Source organism: Heterostelium album (assembly GCF_000004825.1).
Source record: "Heterostelium album PN500 unplaced genomic scaffold PPL_contig26, whole genome shotgun sequence".
Taxonomy (NCBI): domain Eukaryota; phylum Evosea; class Eumycetozoa; order Acytosteliales; family Acytosteliaceae; genus Heterostelium; species Heterostelium album.
Genome location: NW_008805103.1, coordinates 173,562 through 195,634, shown reverse-complemented (window position 1 = coordinate 195,634; position 22,073 = coordinate 173,562). Strand labels below are relative to the sequence as shown.

At 31.7% G+C, this 22,073-nt stretch overlaps 9 protein-coding genes and 1 non-coding gene across 10 annotated transcripts; 4 read left to right on the top strand and 6 right to left on the bottom strand.

Annotated features, from left to right (window-relative positions):
• Positions 1–280: 280 nt before the first annotated feature.
• Positions 281–3,925, top strand: bre1 (RING zinc finger-containing protein; the record flags this gene model as incomplete). Its single annotated transcript, XM_020582555.1, has 9 exons — positions 281–490; positions 631–789; positions 875–971; positions 1,102–1,428; positions 1,791–2,658; positions 2,752–2,968; positions 3,158–3,493; positions 3,573–3,668; positions 3,749–3,925. The coding sequence occupies 9 exons, from the start codon at positions 281–283 to the stop codon at positions 3,923–3,925; spliced, it is 2,487 nt and encodes an 828-aa protein (XP_020426909.1).
• A 49-nt stretch (positions 3,926–3,974) lies between these two features.
• Positions 3,975–5,800, bottom strand: PPL_11806 (uncharacterized protein; the record flags this gene model as incomplete). Its single annotated transcript, XM_020582554.1, has 7 exons — positions 3,975–4,011; positions 4,054–4,092; positions 4,754–4,897; positions 5,096–5,273; positions 5,299–5,487; positions 5,603–5,730; positions 5,772–5,800. 7 exons carry the CDS (start codon positions 5,798–5,800, stop codon positions 3,975–3,977), a joined length of 744 nt encoding a protein of 247 aa, XP_020426908.1.
• PPL_11807 lies at positions 4,568–4,640 on the bottom strand. Its single transcript has one exon. It is a non-coding gene; the product is annotated as a tRNA-Met (tRNA).
• A 60-nt stretch (positions 5,801–5,860) lies between the features above and the next one.
• On the bottom strand, positions 5,861–5,959 carry PPL_11805 (uncharacterized protein; the record flags this gene model as incomplete). Its single annotated transcript, XM_020582553.1, has 1 exon — positions 5,861–5,959. One exon carries the CDS (start codon positions 5,957–5,959, stop codon positions 5,861–5,863), a length of 99 nt encoding a protein of 32 aa, XP_020426907.1.
• Positions 5,960–6,586: 627 nt separating this feature from the next.
• Positions 6,587–8,877, top strand: PPL_11804 (uncharacterized protein; the record flags this gene model as incomplete). The annotated part of the gene is made up of 6 exons (XM_020582552.1): positions 6,587–6,638; positions 6,729–6,958; positions 7,404–7,429; positions 7,959–8,185; positions 8,262–8,692; positions 8,848–8,877. 6 exons carry the CDS (start codon positions 6,587–6,589, stop codon positions 8,875–8,877), a joined length of 996 nt encoding a protein of 331 aa, XP_020426906.1.
• Positions 8,878–8,962: 85 nt separating this feature from the next.
• On the top strand, positions 8,963–9,244 carry PPL_11803 (uncharacterized protein; the record flags this gene model as incomplete). The annotated part of the gene is made up of 2 exons (XM_020582551.1): positions 8,963–9,152; positions 9,222–9,244. The coding sequence occupies 2 exons, from the start codon at positions 8,963–8,965 to the stop codon at positions 9,242–9,244; spliced, it is 213 nt and encodes a 70-aa protein (XP_020426905.1).
• A 125-nt stretch (positions 9,245–9,369) lies between these two features.
• PPL_11802 (flavin-containing monooxygenase) lies at positions 9,370–10,923 on the bottom strand (the record flags this gene model as incomplete). Its single annotated transcript, XM_020582550.1, has 1 exon — positions 9,370–10,923. The coding sequence occupies one exon, from the start codon at positions 10,921–10,923 to the stop codon at positions 9,370–9,372; it is 1,554 nt and encodes a 517-aa protein (XP_020426904.1).
• A 629-nt stretch (positions 10,924–11,552) lies between these two features.
• cln5 (uncharacterized protein) lies at positions 11,553–12,905 on the bottom strand (the record flags this gene model as incomplete). The annotated part of the gene is made up of 4 exons (XM_020582549.1): positions 11,553–11,658; positions 11,729–11,975; positions 12,280–12,657; positions 12,758–12,905. 4 exons carry the CDS (start codon positions 12,903–12,905, stop codon positions 11,553–11,555), a joined length of 879 nt encoding a protein of 292 aa, XP_020426903.1.
• Positions 12,906–14,739: 1,834 nt separating this feature from the next.
• Positions 14,740–16,932, top strand: PPL_11800 (uncharacterized protein; the record flags this gene model as incomplete). The annotated part of the gene is made up of 7 exons (XM_020582548.1): positions 14,740–14,943; positions 15,034–15,489; positions 15,574–15,909; positions 16,015–16,037; positions 16,181–16,212; positions 16,385–16,756; positions 16,850–16,932. The coding sequence occupies 7 exons, from the start codon at positions 14,740–14,742 to the stop codon at positions 16,930–16,932; spliced, it is 1,506 nt and encodes a 501-aa protein (XP_020426902.1).
• A 164-nt stretch (positions 16,933–17,096) lies between these two features.
• Positions 17,097–21,811, bottom strand: PPL_11799 (uncharacterized protein; the record flags this gene model as incomplete). The annotated part of the gene is made up of 8 exons (XM_020582547.1): positions 17,097–17,324; positions 17,412–17,819; positions 17,915–18,215; positions 18,314–18,487; positions 18,728–19,110; positions 19,513–19,917; positions 20,671–21,495; positions 21,569–21,811. 8 exons carry the CDS (start codon positions 21,809–21,811, stop codon positions 17,097–17,099), a joined length of 2,967 nt encoding a protein of 988 aa, XP_020426901.1.
• Between the last annotated feature and the right edge of the window lie 262 nt (positions 21,812–22,073).

Below are 22,073 nucleotides of genomic sequence, written 5' to 3'. Positions count from 1 at the left end.
TCATTAGTTGTTTAATTGTCAATAGTTTTGATTATGTATCTTTGTTTTTCTAACATTTAGTATTAGTAGTAGTTAGAAGAAGTAGAGTAGTAATCAAATACAATATATATTAGTTTTGTTAGTCATTCATTCATTCATTCATTCATTTTGTTAGTGTGAAATAATTATAAAAAAAAAACAAATAGAAAAAGTAAAAAAACCAATAAAAACAACTAAAGTTCTAACACATACACACAAAGATAGATAGAAGAACTCATAGACATAGTTTAGTTAGTTATTAATGGATCAAACTAGCGATGATAAGAAGCGTCGAGAATCATCGTCTCTAGAGGAGAGTAGTGGCGGTGGTAGACCGAACAAGAGAGCTGCACTATCAGAGAGCAGTTCCAACAACAACGCCGTCGCAAACAGCAGTGGTGGTAACACACCGCTCGCAGTCAGTACCAACATGAGTGCAAGTAGTTCCGGTTTGATCGGTGGTGATATAAAGGTAATTAATCGCATGCGCGAATTAAGATTATTCATGAATACTTGAGCTGACTGTTTACTAACTTTTTGTTAATTAATCACATTTTCGATCATCATCATTATCATCATCATCATAACAAACGACAATAACAATATTGATAGGATCAAAATGTATTGATCTTTCAGAATAGAGCAATGAAGATACGTGTTGAAGAGCAAAAACAAGAGATAAATGATAAAGAATACAAGATAAAATCACTCACTACCAAAGTTCAGAGCTTCGAAGAGATTATCAGTTGTCTATGTCGTGTTTGGGATCAGGTATGTTAAATACATATAAAGTAGTAGAAGTTATGATAGTTCTTAAAAACATATTTATTCATATTATTATAATCTATAAAAACAGTTGAATAGCGGTTTAAATGTATTATCAGGTAGATTAGATTTAGAACCAACTCTAGATAATTTATTACCAAATGGCATAGGATTATCTTGTACATCAGGTAAATAGAATTCTTGATTAATTCGATTAGGTTATCAAGTTTTAGTTAGTTAGTTCAGTTAGTTTGTTAGTTAGTTATTAACAACAGAATTCTTTGGTTTATCTTTTATTAAATTAATTAACGTTAATAGGTGAACTACCTGATTCCGATGAAAATAATAATAATAATAATAATAATAATAATAATAATAGTAATAGTAATAATAATAATAATAACAATGATAATAGTAATGAAAATAATAATAATAATAATGATTGTAATCATTTTGTCGAATCATATAATTTCTTAACATCCTATATTACCGAACCACAGACACTCGATGAAAACTATATAATGGAGCAACTACTACAGAATCGTATTAAAAAGACACAGGTAGCATTCTCAAAGATTGCTGATAGCGTAGAGAGAGAGCATTTTACATCAACTTCATTGTTTCGTTTATTAAAGTCATCAAGAGGTATGAATAATCAACAACCAAAATCAATCAATCAAAAATTGAAAAAACAAAATGAGTGAAATGAAAATGAAAAAAAAGAAGAAGGAAATGAATCGATTAACAAATATTTCTATTTTTATATATTATTATTATTGTCATTATAGATATGAATAGTAACGATTTCGAAAAACTGTTGAAAGAGGAAAACGATAAACTGTCACAGCAGAATCAAATATTACAGTGTTCTTATGATCGATTGTTGCAGCAGTGTAAGCATCTGACAGATCAGACTTCGTATCTGGCCGACCAGTCCGGTGTCTATCAGATCAGTATCAAGGCGCTAAAGTTAGAGTTGGAGCGATCACTCGATGACCTAAATATAGAGAGAAAGCGATTGATAAAGATGCAGGATGACATTCCCAAGATTCCTTCGATTCGTCTGTCGTCGCCATCACTGAGTTCCTCGACTACCACCACGACCACCACCAACGGTCCACCCACACCGAAGCTCGGTGGAGTCACCGGTGAGAACGGGGGTTTGAACAGCGGTGGCGGCGGCGGTGCTGCTGCCGGTATGATCACCAACACCGAGGAGTATCAAGAGTTGCAGCGCCAGTCAGAGTCGCGTCTCAACGAAGCGCGCAAGCTACGCGAGGAGAAAGCCAATCTCATGAAGGAGCTACAGCAGATTCAGATCGACATCCGTAACATCCCGGAGGATCGTATCATCAATTCGATGCCATACCAGATCTTGCGTCAACGTCTACAGGTGGTGTCGGACGAACTCGACATCAAGACCAATCTCTTTGCGAAACTCCAACACGAACTCCAGCAACTCACGATCGCACGTCGTGTGGATCGCGAGAGCTACGAGGCATTCGAGTTGCAGCGTCGCCAGAATCTGGAGCGTCGTGTCCAGCAGCTGGAGAGCGATGCCACCGAGCTCAAGTCAGAGAAGGAGAAGCTCATCAACATTATCGACCAGAAACTACCGGGTATTCCATCGCAAGAGTATCTCTCAGAGTCGCGAATGATGCTCGAGACCAAGGACACTGACATTCAAAAGTTGAAAAAAGAGATTGAACAACTTAAACAAACCGTTGAAACTTATCGTGATGGTAAGGAGGCAATCGCCCAAATCGAGAACAAAGCTCAAAAAGAAATTGAGTCAAAGAACCAAGAGATCAAAGGTTTCACAGAGAAACTACAGGAAATTACAAAAGCAAATGAAGAATTGAAACATTCTGAAAAGTAAGTAAAATTTTAACTGTACATGTACAGTTTTAGTTGAAAAGTTAAAAAAAAGAATTATAATACTAATTTGTTATTATTCTCTAAATAAAGGAAATTAATTGAAAAGGAAAAAGAATTGGAAATATTGAAATCGAGTTCATCAGAGAAAGCAGATGTTGTAGAATTACAGATCTCCGAGAAGAAACTAAAGGAACAAGTGGAGGAGTTGAAAAAGAGTTTGGTAACGGTGGACCAGTTGAAGCAACAACATCAAGAGCAAGTCGATCAACTACAAGAAAAACATAGATTGGCTATTAAAGAGTTGGAGGTGAATTTGGCGCTCAGTAAATCGGCACAGGAGAGCCAGAAGCAGGAACTCGATGCCCTGATGATGGAGATCGACAGCATGGGTAAAGCGTACGAGCAGATGCAAGAGCAAAACACACGACTACTAAAGCAGATCTCTGACAAGGAGGACACTCATGCACATCTGATGGCAGAGAACATCAAATCACAGCAAACGATACGTCTGACCAAGGAGGCAACGGTTTCAATGGAGGAGAAGGTGGCGCGTTCCGATGAGAAACTAAAGAATCAAGCGGAAATCATGGCAAAGATCGAGGACAAATGTCAGGTACTACAGAAGCAGCTCTCAAAGGTCACCGAGGAGCTACACACCTGTAACTTTGAGTTGGAGAAGCACAAACGTTTTGTCAGAGAGACCTCTGCACACTCCACTGAGCTAAAGACCCAGTGGGATCATCTCGGTGCAATGAACGCAGAACTAAAGAAGAAAGCAGATGATTCAATATTTGCTTTGGAGAGAGAGATTGATAAAGCCAAGAGATTAGATGTAAGTTTCAATCAAATTATAATAATTATAATTTTTATTGATATTAATTATTCCTATTTTTTTGTTATTTATTAAACAGGAGGAAAAACAAATACTTAAAAAGAAATTAGAAAAAGCAGCACAAAATACCACTTCATCAACATCGACAGCAGAAGAAGAGTTAAGATTAGTAAATGTAAGTTGAAGATAATACATCTTTTCTATTATTTGAAATGCAATCTGTGTCTAACTTTTTTTTTTTTCATCATTTCACAGCAAAAATTAAGATGTACTATTTGTAATGATAGACAAAAGAATCATGTAATCGCCAAATGTTTCCATGTGTTTTGTAAGGAATGTATATATTCAAATATCGATACCAGAAAAAGAAGATGCCCCAGCTGCAAGAGACCATTTTCCGAAAGTGATGTTCACCAAATATATTTAACTTAATTTAATAAAAAAAAACAAACAAAAAAAAAAACAAACTAATATTTTTTTTCTAATTAATTTTTAAATGTATGCTATAAATTGATGATCTTAAATATAAATAGATAAAACTTTTAAAGAAAATAATTTACATAATATAGATATATTTAATTCTTAATTTTGTTGTCTTTCTATTGTACAGAAAATATTGATTATAATATCTAAAGTTCTTTTAATGGAGATGATATTTTAGTATCTTTTAGATTAAGAAAAAATTTTAGATTAAAAACAAAACTTACTAGGTAGATGTTATTTTTTTAAGCCAATATATTATTACTATCACATCATTTCAATAGTAAATCACCACCAAAACTATAGAGTTCAATGATCTAAGAAATTTTGTAACCAATGGGTTTTCCCTTTTCCAAAGGAAGTTTAACTTTTTTTTTTTTTTTTGCAAAAAAAGATTTTTTTGACTCATGATAAGCCAACAAATTTCAGGTATTAACATTAACCTGCTAGTTAGTGTTCCAGAAGCATCTAACAGATGAATCAATTTTTTTTTTTTTTTTTTTTTTTTTTTTGAATTAATTCAAAAAAAAAAAAAAAAAAAAAAAAAAATACATAGGGGTAATGCGCGCATGTAGATTTTTAAGATTTAATAAATATCAAGTGTGAGGATTGAACTCACGACCTTAGGATTATGAGACCTACGCTCTGCCAGCTGAGCTAACCTGATTTAGGTTATGGCTGTTTATTAAATAGCTAAATTTCTAATTAATCATGCGGACATTTCTCCAAAATTAAAACATAATTTAAAGATATTAATTTAGAAATAGAGCTATAAAATACCTATGACCAACCATGATCGATGGTGTGATACCCCAATGATTTAATAATTCAAACAATGCTATTTGCATAAAGATTGATGGCTGTGCAACAATTGGTTGATTAATTAAATCATTTGGATCATCAGATGGTATTGATTTAATCGAACTATTATTGAATAACCAAAACACTGTTTGAATATTTGATCACATTTGTCCATGCTTGCTTTAAATACAGGTTCATTTTGATACAGATCTTTACCCATTCCATTCCATTGAGGACCTCTGTTAATATTACAATTTGTATTTAAACAAACCTTCGATATAGACTGCACCAAATTTACTGATAACTTTGTACCACCCATACCGATAGTCTTTTACTATTGCAGCAGATATGAAACCCATGTCATCTATCGAAGTTCCATTCTGAAAATTGGTAGTGAAATCTGTAAAGTAGTATGTAGAGTTTTCATATTTTACACTGATACCATAGCCTTTTGGCAATGTATATCCTTTCTTGTTACCGAGTGGTTGGAAGTAACTCTCTGTTAATACACAATCTTCGCAAACCTTGATCGGGATCTGTGAAGTTTTTCGTCATAATTGCCACCATATCTGATATCTTCTGAGTACCTAAACGATTGACCGTATAGTAGTTCGAGTTGAAACTCGGATGGTTACGAACTATCACATGAGCTTCTATAATTTCGCCAAGTGATTGAATTGATAGCGTCATCTTTAGTATTATCAAACAAATCACTAAACATATTATAAGCTGGAATCAATCAGTAATAAAGAAATAAAAATTTTAGTTAAATCATTCATTCATTCATTGACTGATTAATAGTTTCATTTTCATAAAAATAATACTTACCAAAACCAATAAAAACCATAGCTTTTTTTTTATGTCTATAATGAAAGTATTTTAAGTCACCAGCTTTATCCAAGTTAACTAAACCAACATCATCATTATTATTGTTGTTGATTATATTTCTATCATTCCTAATTGCATTATATCCATTTTCTGGTTGAACTATTATTACATTGTGATTATTATTGTAATTATTATCATTATTTGGAGGAAGTAATGCATTGTTGTGATTATTATTACTATCATCACTATCATCACTATCTATTCTTCTTCTTCGTCAGGGTCTCTAATGTCAGGATCTCTATTAATATAATCATCATTCTCGTGACCCTCTGCACCAAGATTCATATTCATAAACATATTTCTATTTTTGCTAATTATAAGTTAGATTTTAATAAAGGGTGCGATTTTGTTTTTGCTAGCACAAATATTTTATTATTTAAAAAAAAAAATGATATTTTACTAGTAATAAAATAAAAATTAAGAATTGTAAAAGTTCCCTACCCCAATACAAAATTTCTATTTTTTGTTTTTCAAATTAAAGATCAAACTTCTTTTTGTTTTGATTTAAAATGATTACACAAAATTAGAAGAAATAGAAAAGATGAAAAGTGATAAATTTATTTTTTCAAATTAAAAAAGTATATTTAGATTTAATTAAAATTGTCTTATTCGATTTGAAGGGCTACTTTTTGTAAATTGTAATAAAAGTGGTAAAAACTCACTTTACAATTCAAAAAGATATAAATAAATATATATATTTATTTATGTTTGGATTTCTGATTTGAAGGGTTACCATTTTGTAATTTGGCATAAAAAAATGACTTTTCCTACAAAAAGTTTTATATATTTTGATTTACAACCGATTTAGATCTCTTCATATTTAAAAATATATATAAATATATAATTCATTCAGGATTAAATCATTTTAAACTATTTCACTTTAATAGTATCAATTAGATTACTAAAGAATATTTCTTTTTAAAAATGACAGCAAAGCTAGTTTTATTATTTTTATTTTTTACAATTGTTATTTTTGGTAAATATTGAAATTGAAATCAACTTTTAAAGTTAACCATTTTAATGAACCAAAATTTAAAATTAAATAATTAAATAATTCAACTTTTAGTAAATTCTGGGGAATGTGATCCTCGTTGTGATTGTGACGAAGTAGCAAAAGGTTGCCCCGGTCCTCGTTTCTGTATGAAACCGAATCCAGATGATTGTAATAATTATATTCAATGTACTGATGCAGGTGTGTTTTCTGAACAACCATGTCCAGATGGTTTACAATGGAATGATGATGGACTACGTTGTGAAAACCCAGTAAATAGTACATGTCATCCGTTACCTTTGGATGTAAATTTAGGTGTAGATCTTTAATACTTTTGTTAATAAAAAAAAAAATAGAGTAGCTTCATAAAAAATTGAGAATGAAGTCAAAGATATCTTGTTTTTTAAACATTCCACACATTTATACTTTATTTTAATATAAAAATAATATTTAATCCCATTAGCTTAAATTATATCTTTAAACCTGGAATTCTATTTACTTTTAGATAATTTTTACCAATGCTAAGCAAGATACAAAGGAGATTAAAAAAAAGATATCTTAAATTTCAAAAATTGATTGTTTTTAATTTTACCAAAAGAGAATTGGGGGGAATACAGTTAAATAAACGATAAAAGTGGTTATTTAGGTATATATAAAAAACTTTACTTTTATCATATATTTTTTTAATAGAATTTTCATTTAATAAACTTATAATCAATAATCTTAAAGGATATTTTGTAAATATTTTAGTTATCACCAATACTCGTATTAGCATTGTAGGGTCAAAATTTGTAAATAGGAAAAAAGTGGTTCGAAAACATACATTTTAAAACAAAATAATATTTATAAAAACAATCAAAACTTTTTAAAACAAAATAAAGTATTTAAAATTGATTCTTTTAATAAAAACATTTTAAATTAGATTAAAAATTAGTTTTCTATTCTTTATAAAATGACACCCAAGTTAATTCTAATCTTTTTATTTTTTACTCTAGTTTTAGTTTTTGGGAATTATTAATAAACAGAGATTTAAAGTCCAGATGGTTTATATTACAGTGACAATAGACTTCAATGTGAGCAGCCAGATGATAGCACATGTAATGCTGGATTGAGTGAGAATATTGGAGTATACATTTAATTCCAAATAGGGAAACCATATTGTTAAAAAGAAAAATAAAAAAAATAAAAAACATAAAAAATCCCAATCAAAGTTTTTTTTTTTTTGATCATTTTTATTGGAAATCAGCACTATCAATATTTAATCTCATGTTTTTTGAAACAAAGATTAAATATTATATTGTTAAGAAGATTCAACAATATCAATATTATTGGCACTTGTATTACGAATCAATCAAAGTTATGTTCAAATAGTTTAAGATTGACAACAACAACATCATCATCAGTAAGAACCTATTTTACACGTGTGTCAGCCATCAATCAGTACAATGGTAATGTAGTCTGCATTGATTCACGTGCTAAAAAAGGTGGTGGTGGTGGTGGTGGCGGTAAGAATGACAAAAAAGAGAACGATGGTATTTCTACATCAAAATAGGAGTGAAGGTTGTACCAATCACGCGTTTGACTCTGCCATTAAAATTGAGCTACTAGACATTGTAAATTGGTTAATTACCAATAGATCGGAAGGATTCTCTTACAAGTCACTTGAGTATGCTTACAATGGTAGTGTGGAGCTAATGAAAATGCTACTACGCATAACAACCTTTGGAGTTACAGAGGCGGTAATGAATCTTAGAAATGGAAGATTGGAATTGTTAAAATGGCTATTTGAAAATGATAACAATAGTTTAAAATCTACTTTACAAGAGTCTATGGATAGCGCTGCTAATAATGGATCGGTCGATGTGATAAGTTGGCTAAACGACAATACGACACTGCGAAATAGCCAGGCGACAATATTGAAATGTATGATGACTGGAAAGTTGGAAGTTGTCCAATGGTGGCTCAAGAAAGCAGCACCTGAGGATGATGTTCCAGAATGCATTCATGGGGTCATTCAAACAGCTGCTAGATTCGGTCACGTACATATTCTAGATTGGCTGTTTTCTAACTATCAAAGTATTTTCTCGATCGATCAAGAGGAATTTGAACACAATGGAAGTAGGTGACAAAAGAACTCTCAGATGGATATTGATCAAATTGGTGTGCCAAAGTATGTTACATCTATTAATTTTAGAAAAATACAACACCAGCAGAAAAACAATAATTATTCTAAAACTTTTTATTAAACGTAATAATATCAACCTTTTAAAATAAATAATAGAAAGAAATAAGAATCATTTCCATAGGACATGTTGGAAAATGAAGAGTATCAAAAGAAGATAGAGTACTTTGAATCAGAGGCACAGATCTTTGATGAAAAGATTATAAAAGAGAAATCGAAAAGAATTAAAAGTCCAAAGTTAGAGGATGAACCTTCAGTAGAAGATAAAAAATCAAGATTACCATCATCAGAAGAGATTTATAATCGAATTAAAGTTTGTATAAATGAAATTCCTTATTAATATATTTCAATTAGAAAAAATCTAACTCTTTTTTAATAATTTATAGTGGAGTTGACACAATCAAAGTAAATATTGAAGATTTCTCAATTTTATATGATGATAGATTTATTGGTTTAAAGGAAGTACCTTATCTGGAGTTTGAATTTGGTGCCATTCCATTACATAGAGTGAAATCTTTCAAATACCAAAACTGACTATTTTGAATTTATATAATATTTATTATTAATGTCGTTCAATATCTTTGTGGCCAGTTCAGCGTTGGCATAAGGACCTGTTAATCTATAGGATGCAGGTGATGCAAAGTTGTTGTAAATCAAATGATATAAATGAGGATCTTCGTCTTTGATTTTTTGTAAATCTGGAAGTGCTCCGAATTGCGCTGCCAAATCATCGCCAATCACTGGCATTTCCATATGTGGAATTCGCAATTTGATTGGACTATCACGGATTGCTCGCTCAGCATTCATACCTGCCTCGATCTGCTCTTTGGTTGGTGCATCCACTTGCTCTGATAAAACCAAGGTTAGCCATCTCGCTTGCAATTCAATGATTGGAAACAATGCAGCGACATACCAACCTACGAAACCAATATTAGCCATTGTAGGATGGAACACTGTCTTGTGAAGAATGATCGGTACCACCCTTTCATTTGGGTCATAATCAATGTCCTTCAGAACACTGTGGTCTAAAAACGGTAGCTCATAGGAAAAACCACATGCTAAAATGATATGATCGATTTCTTTTGATTCTCCACTGGAAAAGTGTACTGTTTTTCCTTCGATACCGGTTATCTGTGGATGGATATCAATTTTACCACTCTTTACAATGTCGGTATAGTTATCAGAGATACAAATAGATGGACAATCTTGTTTTGGCAGCTCATGTTGTAGATGTTTAACTGACTGTTGTTTGGCGCACATCTGTGACAACATTTCATGTCGAACTTTGAATGCCTCTGGTAATGTTTTGAAATTTGTTGCAAAAAAATCTATTCCAACTCTTGAGAAGAATAGAAAATCCAGAGGTAAGAGTTTGGGCGGATCATCTGGTTTGGTAGGTGGACTTGGCAAGTATTTTTCCAATATCCAGGAGGGTCGCTTCATCAATTGAGTGACAGAAACATCCGCTGATTTCATAGTGAGTTCCGCTGCGATTTCACAACCACTATAGCTGTCACCAATCACCAAAAACGAGTCGCCAGTAAACTGTCCAGCATTCTTATAGTCTCGACCATGAGAAATCGTACCGGTGAACTTCTCAATGTCAACAATATTCAATGGTCTCTGGTATTCAAGCATTCCACTTGCAATAATAATGGAATCGAACGATTCTTTGTTCTTTACTTCTGATTTGCTACCATCGGCAGCAGTTGTTGTTATCGATTCAACTATCCATTTCTTTCCATCGCTATAGACAGAGATTACAGTGGAATTCAAACGGATATGTGGGTACAGTTTGAAATGACGGGCATATCGATCGAGGTATGCGATAACTTCTGTGTGTGGTGGGAAATCTTTGGAATACCATTCGCTCTCCCATGGGAAATCTGAAAACATCATAGTGTGCACAGAGAGGTTGGTGTGGAGTGAATCCCAAACTTTACCACTTGATACCGACCAAATTCCTCCAACATCGCTATTCTTCTCAAAGACAGTTGGTAACAAACCACACTCCAACGCTGATTTACAACTGACCAGTCCTGAAGGTCCTGCACCTATAATTGCTACACTTTTACTTATATTATCCATTTATCTTTTGATATATAAAAAAAAAAAAAAACTAACTAAACAAAACTACAGTTGTTGATATTTAAAAAAGAAGATAATGAATTTTCTTTAGCACTATAAATTAATTTCGGGTGTGGGTGATATTTGTAATAACAAATATCTTCATTTTTTTCAACTTTCACATAAAACCAATGAAGACCAATCAAAATCAATTTTTTTTTTTTTGCACAACCACTTTTTTTTTTTTTTTTTTCCAAAAACAAAGACCTTCATCTTATTGGTAGTTATAAAATTGTGATAACAATTAATAAAAAAAAAAGAAAATCGGAGAGGAGGAATTTGGTTTGTTTGGTTTGTTTGTTACTGTACAGGTAAGAAAAAGTCGTATTATATTGAGTACAATGTGTTTATTATCCAATTAGTGAGAGTTGATGGTTTTTACCTTTGTCGAAAGTTTTTGTATTTTGTATTGGCTAAACCATCGCACTACATCGAAAATCGATAATAACTAAATCTGAAAAATATATATAATATTGATAATAATAAAATAGAGATAGGTATCATTCGGTATTGATTGGTTTCTTATCGTCTTTTCGTTTAAAGGAAAGAGTTGAAAAAACCAAAGCTATTATTAATATCTTAATATTGTTTTAAAGTGTGATTCCCATTTGAATGACCTTGACGTCATCGGTCAATGGTCTCTTTGGGATTGGGCAACCTGGCAAGGCATCATAATCGTATCTAAGATCAACGAATCTAGAAAATAAAATATAAATATATTAACAAAATTGATTGATTGATTGATTGGATGATCCTGTTTACTTACGGGAAGTTCAATTCTAATCTGTAGTAGTTTTGCTCAATGTAGATGTATTTCTTCAAACCAATGACAGAGAAGATATTCTTAATGATATCCAAGATTGATTCACCCTTATGGATAGAGAATGCAGAGTAATATTTAACAATGTCTTCCTTTTCAGTTTCATAGTCGACTGGAACTGGCTTCTCTGAGTAGATATTTACATAATCTCTCTTCAAAATTTGGGTGTCACAATCGAAATAAGCACCTTGAGCTATATTATTAAAATAAAATTAAAATTGAAATTTATATTAATAAATTGATCAAAACAAGAATCACAAATATATATATATATATATATTATAACTAATAACTTACAAGCAAGGAAATTCAAACCATTGATAACAAAGTCATCACATGTATTTGATTGAATGAACAAATTATCACCAAATTGGTTCCAGACATCCCAGGTTTGGTAAACTATGATGAATGACGAAAAGTAGAAATAGAAAAAGATGTATAATTAGTAGGGATGCTTTTAATTAATGATAATAATGATAATAGTTATAATTACATACTTGGGTTGGTATTATTATAACTCAACATCCATGGACTGAATTTGTTGAATACAGAACCATTGATTGAAGTCATAAAGGTCATCGAAGCGGTAGAGAAGAACTTTGGATCCCAATAGGTGGTGTTGATGGCTGGGAATGCACAGGTGATACCTGCGTTACACCATACCAAATCCTTGGTACCGTTGTTATTGTCAACGACATTTGGGAATGTTCCGTTGGCAACCTCAAAGAAAGCATCATACTCTGCAGTGTAGTTGATCTTGGTATTCAAATTGAAGAATCCCAAAGCAGAGTGATAACCTCCTAACTTTCCGAAAATATCTCCATAAACACTCTCAAAGATTGGTGCTTGCATGTAATAAACATCGATAATATCGTCTGTCGTAATAAAAGGAATAGATTTGATATGATTTATGTTAACATAAAAATCAGTATAAATTGATGATGATGATGATGTGATTATGATATTGTTATTTACCTTCGTTTACTGGATCGAATGGTCCTGGATTGGTTGGACAATCCTCACGATAATGAGCCTGCTGACAGAATACAGGATCATTGTCGGTATATGAATGAACGGCTGTCAAAACGAGTGACACCAACAATAAAGTTAATTGAATTCTCATTTCCACGCACAAAGCTACTACTCCACTCAATCAACTAATATTTAAAAAGAAAGAATCTCTAATAAAACAATAAAATCTAGTTAAGACTTGATAATACAAGAAAAAGAATGAAAAAAATAAGAATCTAAAAATAAAATAAAAAATAAGATTTTTTGCAAAAAAAAATAAATATCTGATATTTTATTTTAAATTGTTAACACAATTTTATTACTATTACTACTATTATTATTTATTATTACTATATAAAGATATAATAAAACTAACTATTATTATTTGATAAGAATGAAAAACAAAATAAATAGAAATATGAGAAATTGTGTTTGTTTTTATAAACATTTTTTTATTTTTTTAATAAAAATTTTGATAATTTTTTTTTTTGTTTTCCTATTAACCCTCCCTCACCATCAACCGTAAACAAATCCAAACCAATTCGACAACAGAGTGTGAAATATGAGAAAAAATGAAAAAATTAATATGAATTGTCAAAAAAAAAAAGATTGTTTTTTTTTGTTTTTTTGTGTTTTTTTTTTGTTTTTGTTTTTCAATGGCTTGGCAGGATGGAATGAAGCAAATTTAGTGTTTTGATCTTTCTTTCAAGTATAATATCTCGAATTTTTGGGGTGCTGCAAAGTGGGTGAAGCTCATCAATGAAAACAATTTGTATTTTTTTTCAATTTCACAATAGCAAAACTGTGAGGGGATCACCACTAAATGTTGTGTTTTCAGGCATTTTGTTGATGATATCAGCAAGACCATTATTGGGCAAAACAAGCTTACAGACAGAGATTCGCTCCTCACATCGATATTTCATCAAAATCAATTATTAATTGGTCCATTCATCTTTAACAAAACGCTTCGAATAAGATAAATACTTGAAGAATGTAATAATTGGTTCTCCTCCTTATTTAGGTAATATCATGATAGAATAGTTAATAGTATTTTTTATTATTGATGAGGGAATGAACTTTACAAACAAAGTTTGGCAATTCTATTTTATTTCATTATTATCAGTTCATCAAAACTAAAAATTGCTTCCCGAAAAATCAACTAAAAAGGAAATTAATGTCGAACAATAAGACCACCATCTATTTTTTACAATCAACTAAAATTTTACAAAATTACTATTATTATTAAATTAATTTTTGTAAACATTACTATAGGATATTAAATTTGTACCAACACTATTTATGATAATAAAAAAACCACATCTGCACCACACTTTTTATAACTGGTATTAAATATCTTGAAAATGTTATAACATTGCGTACACGAATTTTCCGTCTAAGCATTTCTATCTCACCCTGTAACCAGAGATTTTATATTTTTTTAAATATTTTATTTTTAATTTTCTCGTTTCTGGTCAAATCTCGTGCCATAATATTTTTCATAGGAGTTTCGGAGTAAGAAAATTCTTATTAAATAGTATAATAAAAAAATAAAATCTTCTGAATGTATTAAATTAAATTATAAATGATATTTTTTTAAAAAAAGTTATTAATGATTTGATAGACAATCACAATTGAATTCTTTTATTTATTTTAAGAAAATAGAAATAACTTATTTTGTTTAAAACTGAAAGATCATATGAGGTTATTTTATTTTGTTTTATTTTTTTTTACTTTAATATTCTTAAACACTTTTAATTGTTACTTTTATTAAGTTTTTGATATTAATTATATTTTATTATAATTTTATAATTAGTCATATGACAATCTATTAATAAACATTTTTTTAAATTATTATTATTATTTTTTTTTTTTGTAATGAGTTTTTTCAAAATTGCAATCATTTGATTTACTTTATGTAATATATTACTTGTTGTTATAGCTTTAATATGATGAACTTTGTTAGGAGATCTATTCAAACAAATAGTAGTTTTATTAGTGCAAGTCCTTATGGTAACAATTCTAGAAGCAATGCATCAAATACACAAATAGTTTTATTTCTACACGGTCTGTTTGGTTCAAACGAGAATTGGAGGATATCAAATCGTTTATTAGAGTCACGTGCAAAAGAATCGAAATATAATAACTTAGAGGTATGTATATATAGGTTTTATTCTTCTTGATAATAAAAAGACAAAATCAGTTCTAACTATTATTATTATTATTATTTTATTACAACAAAGTTATATTCATTAGATTTAAGAAATCATGGAAACTCTATGCATGCGTCTACGATGAAGTTAGACGATTTAGTTGATGATCTAACAGTTTTTCTTCGGGAGAACGATATATTGAAGAGAAAATACAATGAGAATGCATCGTTGGTGTTGGTTGGTCATTCGCTCGGTGGTAAGGTTTCTATGCTCTACAGTCTGAGACACAAGAACGATGTCGATGGTTTGGTTTGTGTAGACGTTGCACCCACTTCCTACGTTGGAATACACAATCACAATTCAAAGTTTGAGGCGATGCTCCAAGCAACCGAGATATTCAACAAAAGCGACACAACAAAATCAAAGATCGAACAAGTATTGGAGTCATACAACTTGGATAAAGGTAACAGATTATATCTATTAAATAATTTAATAGAGAATAAAGAACCAGAAAACAGCAAATTTAAGTGGAGAGTTAATTTAAAAGTAAGTTGTTTATAATTGTGGACAACAATATATATATTTAGATAGATCTATCTAACTAACTAATTCAACTATATCAAAATCTAGACATTATACGAGAATCAAGATGAAATGTTAGGATTCCCAACAGATAAAAAGATTGCAGAGAAATATAATTATAATTTATTGTTAGATGAGCATTGTGGTGGTGGTGTTGATGTAGCTGGAATGGCAACATCGATGCTACTACCAACAACACCCAAATTTGAGAAAGATGTATTGTTTATAGGTGGTCAAGATAGCCACTACCTAAAAGAACCACACAATACTACCATTTCGAATTACTTTCCAAAACATCTTGTAGAATTAATTCCTGGTGGTCATTTTGCTCATGTTCAACATGCTCGTACTTTCACAGACCATCTCTTAGCTTATTTAAATAAGGTTTGAGAATAAATAAGTTAAAATTAATATTTTTTTAATTAAATGAATTTATTATTTATTATTATATTTTATATTTTAAAAAAAAGTAAACATTTTTAAAAAAAGTGTGGTAATTTTTTCTTTAAAAAGTATATGAAAAATTAATATTTACTAAAAGTGGTAATCATTAATGTCCAAATACTCTTTTTTAGATCTACAAAAATTAAAATAATAATATATTGGTGTTTTATAGTTTAAAGAATATTTTTTATAAAGACTTTATTTTTTTCAGACCAAATAGAATAGTAATAACAAATAATATTAGTAATTATTATCTTTAAACAAAAAAAAAAAACAACAATTATTTATTTTTATTTATATTTTTGAAAAATTAATTTACAAAGTAAGTTTACTAAACATTTAATTATTATTTAATTATTAAAAGATATTAATATTAATTATATTAAATATTTTTATGTTTTTATTATTTTTTTAGAAACAACAATGAGTTCAAATGAAACAAAGTTATTGAAACCTCAACAACGTTCTTGTGAGAATGGAGTAGATGTTTATACATTTTCATCGGAGGAGACTACTACCTATGTTTTCAAAGATGGAAAAGTTGTGAATCAAAAGGATTGTAAGGACTTGAAGGATTGCAAGAACACAAAGGTGGATTTAGAGAAAGACAATGATCAAAAGATGGAGTCAAAGGATGATTGTATCTTGAAGGATGAAATGTTAAAAGAAAAAGAGGAGTTGGACATGAAAGAAGATAATCTTGAGAATAAAAATAATGAAGGAAAGAAGAAGAATAAAAAGAAGAACAAGAAGAACAAACAACAACAGCAACAACAACAAGATCCAAGTATGTATTATTTACAATATTTTAATTTGTATATCAAAAAATATATTTATTAATTACATTCATATAATAATATTTATTATAAATTAAATTTAGATCTTAAATCAATTCATGTAAATCCAGAGGCAGGAAAAGAACAATTCTTTACTGGAATGCAAAAGTTCGTTCATGGTGAATAAATAATAAATAAAATATTATCAATCTAGGTATGATTGATAGTTTATTAAAATCAATCAGTAATGATCATATTTACATTGATCCTTTTTGAACAAGTTTATCGTTGGGAGTGGGAGTTGAGTAGTTAGCTGTATGAACCCTGATGTTTCATCTAGAAGAGTATGATTTATTCTCTTGATGAGTCACCGGTTTTCTTATCGATCGCTATTGCTTTTCTATGTGCCATTATATGTATTGCAAAATTGATTTGTGTCGTCAGAGTGTTGATACTCTCGTGAATGAGTTTTATGAATCTTTCCGATGCTTCTTCATCCGTTAAATCCGTTCTAAACTTATCTCTTAAATAAAGAATATCACTTTCACTTCTTAATTCTGGAATACCTGTTGATAACATCTATAAATAATACAGATATAATAATAATTAATAATTAATATCGATCTATAAATATTAATGAATAGAAAAAGCAGCACCAAAACTTACCAATTCAAACATATTAAAGAAAATATGTGAATTCTTTCTGAGGATATTGTAAGCTTTACAACATGTCTCTACAAAGAAATCAAAGTTAGGAGAATCTTTACCAATGACAAAGACAAAGTCGGGTGTAAGAACAAATGGTGCTTTCTCACGTTGGAATCCTGCAAACGTCTTGAAATTTCCAAGGAAATGACCAAAGTCAATATGGAAGAGATGTCCAAATTTATCAATCATTATGTTATCGTTGTGTCTATCACCAATACCCAAAACATAGGTGGCAACACAGTAGCCAGCACATGACAGTGTAAATTTAGTGACAGCAGCTCGATATGTATTCTCTGTAATGTTTTGATTCTTCAACCAATTTGCAATCGGTGTTTGTTTGAATACTCCTGTCATACCACCAGCAGCCTAGAAAAAAAAAAAAAAGGTATAATAAATAATATTAATGAATGAGTTTATAAAATAGAGTTGTGTTGTTAACATGTTGATATTATAATATTTACAGATTGAATTCTTGCAGCTGTTTCTGAATTGTTTACAACTTCAATTAATCCTGTACCAAGTCCAGTTGCTAGACAACGGTATATAGTCATGTGGAGATCTAAACCTTCAGACTTCCACATGTGATCCATCAGCTTTAACAGTTGAAGTGTTAAAATATCTTGTCTTAGATCATCTCCCGTCTTTACTATCATTTGGAAATGATTGGCATTCAAATCTCTATTCTTATATACAATCCAAAGTGGTGCTTTTGCTGAATCCATTGCTTTACATTTCTCTGGAATTATGTCTGTTACATAAATACTGTTTAAACAACAATGGATAAAATAACTAGTTAGTTAATTGTTTTTCTGAAAATCAATCAATAATTTTCAAAGAAAATAGTTGTAGTATATTCATACCTTGGGTCAAATGGAATTCTAAAGTTATTTGCTCCTTTAATATCACGTAGATGTTCTTCAATAAATGTTCTACGTTTCTCAAATGGAATATCTTTTATCAGCCTGGAAAGATTCTCCAATACCTTGAGTGATTGTATTTCCTTGGAGAATGTTTCAGCGAGGTGAGTGTTGAATCTGAGGAGTGCAACAATGAGCAGTCGGAATTTTTCGCTCACCTCTTGGTTGTCAATGTCTGCGCGGAGATGCCAAAAGAATGGGTGGGCCAATACCGCAGGATTCTGGAAGACTCTACCGAGCAGGAAGAGACTGAGTACCGATCCGTGAAATATATCGTGCTTGAGAGCCTGTACCAGTTGGAGCATATAGAGTTCAAGTTCATAGTCTGTCATGGCATCCAGACACTTCACTACGTACTCACGAATCTCTACGCAGTCGGCAAACTTTGGATCGAGCAGCTCCAGCGATTCGATCGGTTCGATGATTGGCCAGTTCTTGAGGAATCTAAACATCTCACTGAGATGCTCGGGATTGGTCCATTGGAGTGATTGTAACAGCTTTGGCAGCGTGGTTGGCACGGTCTGGCAGTAGTATCGACACCGCCAAACCAGCGCTTTCTCCTCGTCCGACAGAGTATAGAGCGGATCTTGTTTGTTGATATAGTTTACTTTTTCTTGGTCGTCAATGGTTATCGAGAGAATGGCATCGTCGTCTTTCGTTTTGAGATTGGTGAGAATATCGGGATAGTGAATGTTCAGCGGTGAAACATAGTCGTGGAATTCGAATGCAAGAATGATTGTCTGTTTCTTTGATTGGATATTATCGACGCACGTTCCGATTGGATTGACTTTTCCAGGCCACATCAGCAGCGAGTAGGGCGTCGAGGTGTTGAAGATGTCCAGTGAATCGTAGAGTCGATGACCGACCCAACCAATGTTGAAATGACTGTCTTTGTATCGTGTGTTCAGACCGAAGCAAACACGCGATCCCTTTGGAATCGACGATATTGGGATGGGGATGGTGATCCAATCGTTCCAGACCACTGTCTCCTGGTAGTTGACGCCACTCGATGTTCCAAGCGGTGCGATCAACTCACCGCCAAAGTAGATTCCGACTTCAATGTACACCTGAATGTTCTGGTCGGTTCCAAAGTGTGATTTCGCAATCGACGGGTCAATGTCGTGCGCATGGAGAATCCTCACCTTAAAGTGCTCCTTGACATCGTAGGCAGAGACAGTGTCAGAGTCGGATTCGCAATCCGACAACATCAGATTATCGGCGATTCTGGCACTCGGATGATTGACGCCTGTCGGAGAGGATCCGACATTGGTAATCCTTCTTATTTTAGCGGGTTGGCATTTGTTTGGTTTCAAAATGACCGAGAGGATCTGCGATGGTTTATCGTGATAGTTGTTGCGTCTAAAGATATCGGATTTCCTAATGTTGGCAGTCTCAATCTCTTTCATCGTCAGTTCAATCTCACCGGTTCTCTTGATTCGCTCCACGACGTACTCCACCGACAACAACGGCACGTCTGGACTAATATACTGGTTGATTCCAGTGAGAAGGAAACGCCAGCGTTGAGGATTGATAGCGGCAGTCTTTACCTTCTCAGAGACTATCGACATTAGCGTCTGAGCAGTGTGATTCCTACTGCAGCGGAGTGTCTTTGTTTGATTGGGAAGGTGTACCTTAATGATAAAGTTCTCCGGTATAGTTTGAGGTGGTGGATATGGAGTGAGACGCGCGCAGTCCGCCACCGCCGAAGTAGAGTTGGCGTCGCCACAGAGTTTGGCGAGCTTCCTCAGTTTCGTGTTGAAACGGAGTACTTCCTCGATGTGTGATTTCCACAGCGTAGGACGTCCGTTGATCGAGATTGCCGTCGGATCCAAATCGACCAGCCGCTCCTTACACTGGTGATCCTTCTCTATGAGCTCGAGACGCACCTGTGTCAGTCGCTGCGATTGCACAAGTGAGCGCAACTGTGTATCCTTATCGAGAATCAATTCGTATTGGTTGTCCAGCTGAAAGATGTACGCATCAAAGTCAGAGATGATGCGATGACCTTGCATCTTGGCACTGGCGTAGGTCAGTCGCAGTATCGACTCTATCGTCGAGTTGGCGGAGGATGGCACTTTGATTGAATGTCTACAAGGCAGCAGAACAACCACCGATGTATCCCAGTTCGTTTCCATATAGGGTATCTCTGATTCCTCCGAAGAATCATCGTATTTCGATTCGCAATGATCGTAGTCCAACTTGTTGTAGATGAACGATTTCAATACTTTTCTCTTGGTAATGGGTGATCCAATTGTTTTTGGAGTATAAGAATTTGAAATTGAATTTGCGTTCAAATTTACTTTATCATGATTCATTGATAATGATCCAACTATTAAACTACCACTAATAATATTATTATTATTATGGTTGTTGTTGCTATTGTTATTGTTATTTGTTGGTATCAATTTTGGATTTACAGATTCACTGTATCTATTATTTCTAAAGAATACAGATGATTTCTTATCTACAGGTTTAGTTGATGTCCAAATAGCTGATTTTGTTTGATCTTTCCTTTGTAATTGTTGTTGTTGTTGTTGCTGTTGTAATTGATATTTAATTGAATCTTTTGACTCCAGTATCTCTTTCTCTTTCTCTTTTTCCTTTAGATTACTACTACTATTATCGCTATTTGAAATATCAGGTGATATACATGTTGTTTTAATATCATTTACATTATTATTATTATCTTTATTATTCTCATTACTATTTTCTTTTATATAATGATTATTCTCTTTTTCTTCTTTCTGCTGTTGTTCCTCTACTTTTTGTTGTTGCTGTTCTTGTTCTTCTTCTTCTTCTTTTTCTTGTTTTTGATGAAGTATTGTTTGTTCTTTTTGTTCTATTTTAATATTTACATGAATAGGATTGTTGATTTTACTATTGCTATTGCTATTAGTTGTCTTAGTGTGGTTATTATTATTATTGTTGTTGTTATTAGTTTTATTGTGGTTGTTGTTCAATAAATTTGGTATTGTCAAATAAATAGAATTTGACAATTGATCTTTTGATATTTTATCGTGAATATCAACCCATTGTTGGTAATGTTTGGCCTGTAGTTGTTGTGAATCGTTTTCATGAGTATCAAGGAATTTGTTTAATTCTTCAACAGTCTCAACCAATTGATTCTATTTTTTTTAATTATTATTATTATTAGTCATTTGAGATTATCATTGTTAACGTTATTGTTTTTATTATTACCTTTAATATTGTAATTAAACCAGAGATATCTTTTGATTGTTTACATTTTCTTTTCGATAGGAAAATAGTTAAATAACTTTTATCTTCATCTTCACCACTATGATTATTATGTACAATGTTATTGCTGGTGTTGTTGTTGTTGTAGTTGCTCTGATTATGTGATTTGATTGTATGTAGTAGATTGAGTGCAATCAATGAGTTGTCTTGATCGTAATCTATATCAATGACATCTAATGAACTCATGATAAGATTTATATTATAATATTAAAAAATAATAAAAAATTTAATTGAAAAACAAAATATAAAATTTATATATATATATAATAAAGTTATAATTATAATTATAGTTATTAGTTTATTACTTTAACGAGTCAACACAACTTCAACAACAAACAACAACTGCAGCAGCAACCGCAACTATAGTGTTGATGGTTGGTTGATTGATGGATGGTTGATGGTTGGGTAGATGATATTTTCGTATCTGAAAACACATTAATCTAAATCG